The sequence below is a fragment of the Trichechus manatus genome, unplaced genomic scaffold (assembly GCF_000243295.1).
Source record: "Trichechus manatus latirostris isolate Lorelei unplaced genomic scaffold, TriManLat1.0 scaffold00030, whole genome shotgun sequence".
NCBI classification, from domain to species: domain Eukaryota; kingdom Metazoa; phylum Chordata; class Mammalia; order Sirenia; family Trichechidae; genus Trichechus; species Trichechus manatus.
In genome coordinates this window covers 2,171,926-2,178,642 of record NW_004443966.1, presented here as the reverse complement: position 1 = coordinate 2,178,642, position 6,717 = coordinate 2,171,926, and the positions used below count along the sequence as shown (strand labels likewise).

At 34.9% G+C, this 6,717-nt stretch overlaps 1 protein-coding gene across 1 annotated transcript in view; it reads right to left on the bottom strand.

The window, feature by feature from the left end:
• Nucleotides 1-486: 486 nt before the first annotated feature.
• Nucleotides 487-6,717, bottom strand: part of TEX9 (testis expressed 9) — a 120,519-nt gene continuing 114,288 nt past the window's right edge. Inside the window, exons 13-14 of the mRNA XM_023729851.1 lie at nucleotides 1,648-1,782; nucleotides 487-961 (exon numbers count right to left, since the gene is read on the bottom strand). Coding sequence (XP_023585619.1) covers nucleotides 884-961; nucleotides 1,648-1,782 — 213 coding nt within the window. The 3' untranslated portion in view covers nucleotides 487-883. The remainder of the gene's footprint in view (nucleotides 962-1,647; nucleotides 1,783-6,717) is intronic.

Here is a 6,717-nt window from a genome sequence, read left to right as displayed (position 1 = left end):
ACACACACACACACACACGTACACGTAACCTGGCCTTAGTGGTGCAGTGGTTAAGAGTTTGGCTGCTGACCAAAAGGTCGGCAGTTTAAATCCACCAGCTGCTCCTTGGAAACCCTGTGGGGCAGTTCTCCTCTGTCCTGTAGGGTCGCTATGAGTCGGAGTCGACTCAGCGGCAACGGGTTTCGTTTGGTTGTTACGCACGCACGCACGCATGCACACACACGGCTCAGGACACTAGCTTCTCCACACCACTCCTACTGTTGAGAGTTTTATCTGCTTCCCCATTCCTCAAGGCAGTATATTCACCTTGACTAAATACAGAAGAACTCTAGCCTAAAGTAGACTGGCCTTTGTCTATATTACTATGTTTTTCTTTAGGAACTTTATTTCCTTAACTTGTTTTAAAGCACCCTTTTCTGTGTACTATCAAAAGAAGAAAAGTAAATACAGTGAAGAATTTCAAAGCACTTTATTATCTAATGCACTGAATTGTCAACAAGAACTTAAAACAGAATTTCTCTCAGATAAACTATCATTTATGAACGAGAGCTGACTCTCCATAACGTATTCTATACAGTCAAGTGCAGTTGTGAAAACGTAAAATAAAAAGGGCTAGTAGGTCATAAGAAAAAGAATGAAAAAGTTAAATTCTTGTTGCTTTATTTTACAAAACCTTTCCTTTTTCAGATAATTATAAATTAGTTTTGTATGCCCCAAATCTAAACAAGGAAATCTCTGAAATTACTTAGTTTTCTTATCAAAAATTGTCATGATTTATAAAGAGAAAAATAATTCGAGCCACTACAGTTTGTACAAGTTAAATAACATGGCTGTCCACCATCCACTATCCGTTATCTTTTAGGGACTAACTGAAGTAGATCATTCATGGATTTCCCCATTCTAGTGCCTTCAGAAATTCCTCTTCTGTGAAAGACAGCATCTTGGCGGCTTCAATATGCATCTGTTAAAAAAATGTTGTCTCATTTAGTATTGAGAGTAGACCACAAAACAGGAAATATGTGTGTGTATATACAATATGCTATTCAAATTATAAGTAATGTTGTAGAAACGTGCTCTTTAATTCTAATAAACAAGATATCTGGAATGGTAGTTACATTTATGGGCCAGCCTGTAAAAGCTCATGTATCCAACAACGGCATTGAACCACCTACTGTTAAAAGAATAATTGAGTAATAGCATAACACCTGGCCTGTACAAAAAGTGTACAGGAAGTGGCAGACCCATGAATTCGTGTCTTGTCAACACCCCGTGTCCCTGTATACAGATGTGAACGATAGTGGTTTGGAATGTCTTCAAGGTTTCAAGAGGCAAACAATCCCTAAGGCAATAGTCATTCTTGTATATGGTACTTTCTTTAATTGGAGAGGACCCATATTACATTTCCAGTCTCATTTGCCATATTAAAAATTTACTTGCATGAAAGTAAGTATTTGCTTGATGGCACATTATATACAAATCTTGTTATATTTTACATGTATAATGTATTTTATATTGAAAAATTTTGTGCTTAAAGATGTCAAAATAAAATGTAAACACTTAAAGTAAAAATACTAAATATTTTAGTAAAACAGTCCAAATAATATCTCTGATTTAACTTTTTTTTCTTTTTTGTTAGGATATACTCACCTTCTGCCTTTTTAAAACGTCAATTAATTTCAATTGTTTCTTGAACCCTATCATTAATTCTCCTTTTTGTTTTTCTAGTTTCTTGTTTTCTGATTTTAAGGCTTCAATTTTTTTCTGTTCTTCATTTGCTATATCCTACAAAAAGGAAAAATGTTCCATATTTTCTTTCTTTAATATGCAGTCTTTTAATGGAAAAATTATAAAAACTATCATCACATCAGTAGTAAGGTACTATTTTAAAAACTCAAAAATAAATTTTTTGTAGACAAAAATTTCTTTGCATTAATAAATTATTAGCTCTTTGATAGGTTTTAATTATGCTCAGGTCTCTCCCATTTTAAAAACAAGTTTAAAAAATAAGTTAACTCTGTTCTAGTTCCAGCAATGGGAGAGTAGCTTGTATTGAACCAACTCTCCTGACAGTACAAATGTAAACTCTGGACAAAACTTGAAAAACCTATTTGAAAGCACAAATAAATAATGAATAGAAGCAGAAACTAAAGGGGCTGTGATTCTTGACAGAAGGGAAGCACACTGGTTGAGATCCACATTCAACTGGCTTCTCCCCTGAGAGCACTTCCCAGTTCATGGGCTCACAGGGGATAGATAGCAAAAGCAAAAAGGAGCAGTTTTATTGAGATGAGGAGTCGGAGGGCAAGGCTGTCAGAGTGGTCAGAAATTTCCAGGTAGGAAATCTTGGAAAGAAGGGAGCCCCAGAGTGGGGAGCCCTCAAAATCTGCATACATGTGTCCCTCAACTCTTTGGCAGACACCTAATTGCATATGCAGGGCGCGACTCCAAGGAACCAGGAAAGGCAACAGCTGCAGTGTAAAGAGCTGAGCAGCAGTTTCAGCCACTGCCAGGGCAAGGCGACAGTTTATAATGTTGGTAAAAATTAACTGGATGAGCTTTGCAGCAATTTGGACATTACAGAAAAAGAATCAGTGAACTTTAACACAGGTCAATAGAAATGATTAAGTACAGGAAGATCTGTCTTCAGGAAATATTAAAGGAAGTCGTCTTTCAGGCAGACAGAAAATTACTGTACTCTTACGCAAATGATGCATGCCTTCTACATTTGTTTGCCAACCGTGCCCTTCCCCCACAAGATATTTTCGTCAGCACACTATGCTAATTTCTTACAGCAATATGTAAAAAAAATTACCATAGTGACGCTTATGAAAATACCACACGGAGAAGGATGTGGTTGGCAAACAAATGTAGAAACCCAAGCAAAGGTAAAAGGTGCGCATTATTTGCGTAAAAATACAGTATATCAGCAGGAAATCTGAATTTACATACAGAAAGAAAAACAGTATGATTTATAAAAAAACTCTTTAAAAGAAAATTGACTCTTTAAAGCAAAAACAGTAATGTAGTGTGGAGTTTGTTATGTGTAAAGTAAAATGTATGACAATAGCAAAAATGCTGGGAAAGGGGAAATGGAAGTATGCTGTTACAAGGTTATTACATTATTCTTAAAATGCTGTCCTTTTTTACTGTACTTTAGATGAAGGTTTACAGAGCAAACTAGTTTCTCATTAAACAATATACATTGTTTTCTGACATTGGTGGCCAACCCCATGACATGTCAACACTCTCCCCTTCTCGACCTTGGGTTCCCCATTACCACTTTCCTCTTGTCCCCTCCTGCCTTCTCATCTTTGCCCCTGGGCTAGTATGTTCATTTAGTCTTTTTTTGTTTTAGCGGCCTGTCAAATCTTTGGCTGAAGGGTGAACCTCAGAGTGACTTAATTACTGAGCTATAAGGATGTCTGGGGGCCATACTCTCAGGCTTTCTCCAGTCTCTGTCAGACCAGTAAGTCTAGTCTTTTTTTTTGTGTGTGAGTTAGAATTTTGTTCTGCATTTTTCTCCATCTCTGTCCAGGACCCTCTACTGTGATCCTTGTCAGAGCAGCTGGTGGTTGTAGCTGGGTACCATCTAGTTGTGAAATGCTATAATATTTCTTGAAGGTAGACTGTAATAAGTTAGAGATGCATATGATAAATGCTAAAAGTTGTACACACAAAAAGAGGTACAGATAATGAGCCAATAAAGAACATGAAATGGAATCATAAAATACTCAATTCAAAACAAGGCAGAAAAAGAAGAATGGGGGAAGAAAGAACAGATGGGACAAATAAAAGACATATAGCAAGATAACAGACTTAAACCCAACCATATTAATAACCACATTAAACATAAATGACCTAAACACCCAAGTTAAAAAGCCAGAGATTGTCAGATTGGACAAAAAGCAAAACTCAATTATATGTTGCCTACAAGAAACTCACTTTAAATACAAAGACACAAAGGGTTAAAAATAAAAAAATGGAAAAAGATGCCAATGCTAACACTAATTTTTTAAAAAGCTACAGTTGTTTAATATCAGACAACTGTACATATCAGAAAAAGATTATTACCAGGAATAAAGAGAGTTATGTCATCCTAATAAAGGCGTCATTTCATCAAAAGAAAATAACATTCCTCAATGTTAATATACTTAATAGCTGAGCTTCAAAATACATGACACAAAAACTGATATAACTGAAAGGAGAAATAGACAAATCCACAATTTTAATTAGAGACCAGTCTTCTTTCTTAATCATTGACCTAAAAAGTATGTAAAGATAGAGAAGACTTGAACTACACTATCAAGCATCTTGACTTAACATAGAACATTCTACCCAATGATTGCAGAATATACATTCCTTTCAAGGGCACATGAAACATTACCAATTTAAACCATATTCTGGCCATAAAGCAAGTCTCCATAAATGTACAATGATTCAAATAATACCAAATGCATTCTCTGACCACAATGGTATTAGATTAGAAACCATTAGAAAATGGTATTAAATTAGAAAATACCACAGTGGTATTTTCTCCAATAAGAAAGTTATTTGGAAAAATTCTCAAATATCTGGAGGGAAAATGACAAACTTCTGAATAACTCATGGTCAAAGGAGAAATCAAAGGCAAATTATTTTGAATGGAATGAAAATGAAAATATAACATAATAAACTTTGTGAGATGTAGCTAAAGCAATGCATAGAGGAAAATTTATGGTGTTAAATGCCTATATTAGCAAAGAAGAAAGGTCTGAGATCAATAATCTAAGCTTCTACTTTAAGAAACTAGAAGAAAGAGGAGCAAATTGAAACTGAAGAGAGGAAAAGAAAAAATGAAGAGCAGAAATTAATGAAAGTGAAGCAATAGAGAAAATCAAAACCAAAAGCTGGTGCTTCAGGAAGATCAATAAATTGGTAAGCCTCTAGCAAGACTGATCAGGAAAAGACAACACAAATTACGAGTATCAAGAATGAAAAGGAACATTACTATAGACCCTACAGATATTCAAAGGACAATAAGGGAATAGTATTAAAAACTTTATGCCAGTAAATTGACAGATGAAATGGACAGATTCCTTGAAAGTCACAAACAAACAAATCACACAAGAAGATACAGATAACCTGAATACCTCTGTATCTGTTAACAAAACTGAAGTTTAATATCTTTCCACAAGGAAACTTCAGGCTCAGTTGTGAATCCTATCAAACGTTTAAGGAAGAAATAACATCAACCCGACAAAACCTTTTCCCAGAAAGTTGTGAGGAGGGAACAGTTACCAGCTCATTTTAAAGGGAGCACTACCCTGACACCAAAATTCTACAAGAAAACTACAGACTAAAACTGTCATGTGAACACAGATGCAAAAAGTCATAATACATTAGGCAACCTAATCCAGAATATATAAAAAGGATAATGATACACCATCACTAAGTGGGGCTTAGCATTTGAAAATCAATTAATGTAATTCATGTTAACAGGCTAAAAAAAAAAAAAATTATCTCAATAGCATTTGACAAAATCCGACATCTATTCCTGATAAAATCGCTCAGCAAACAAGGAACAAAAGAGAGTTTCCTCAAGGGGATAATGGACATCTATGAAATACCTACAGCTAACATCACATTTAATGACAAAAGATTGAAGTCTTTTCCCCTACAGTTGGGAAAAAGGCAAGGATGTCTGTCCACTCTTCTCAGTACATGCATTCATCATTGTACTGAAGGTTCCAGCCAGTGCAATAAGGTAACAAAAAGAAATAGTAGGCCCTCAGATGGAAAAGGAAGAAGTAAAACTTTGTATTCACAGACAACATGATCATCCATATCAGAGGTCAGTATAATTCAAATGTGAAAAGTAATCCTTTAAACAAATGCTGGAACACATGCAAAAATATGAACCTAGACCCTTACATCATACACAAAAACTTAGCTAAACATTAACAGCTAAAGCTAGGCAACTTCTATAAGAAAACATCTTGGTCACATTAGGGTTGGCAAAGAATTTTTAAATAGGACACAAAAAGCACAAATTATAAAAGGAAAAATATCAATAAATGGGACTTCATCAGAATTTTGTTTGCACTTCAAAAGACAGTGTTACAAAAATAAAAGGCAGCTACAGACTGGGATAAAACAATTCCAAAACATATATCTGACAAAAGACTTGTAGCTAGGATGTGTTACAACTCATTTCTACTAATAAGACAGACAACCTAATTTTAAAAATGAACAAAATAAGTTAAAAAACTAAGGAAATCTGAGTAAAGTATGGTCTTTATTTAATAAAAACATATAAAAAATACTAATGCAGATATTAATCATAGGGGAAACCAAGTGCAGAATTTATGGGAACACTGTGCTAGCTTCATAATTTTTCTGTAAATCTAAAATTGTTCTAAAAAATAAAGTCCATCAATTTTTTTAATGAGCAAATATTTTTACAGACACTTCACCAAAGAATATATCAAGACGGCAAATAAGCACATGAAAAGATGCTCAACATCATTATTCACCGTTGTTGTTGTGTGCTGTCGAGTTGATTCCGACTCATAGCAACCCTACGGGACAGAGTACAGTTGCTTGATAGGGTTTTCTAGGCTGTAATCTTTATGGGAGCAGATTGCCAGGCCTTTTCTCCTGCAGAGTCATTGGTGGGTTGGAACTGTCCATTATTTTTTAAAATACCATTATGCACCTACCAGAACAGTTAAAATTCAA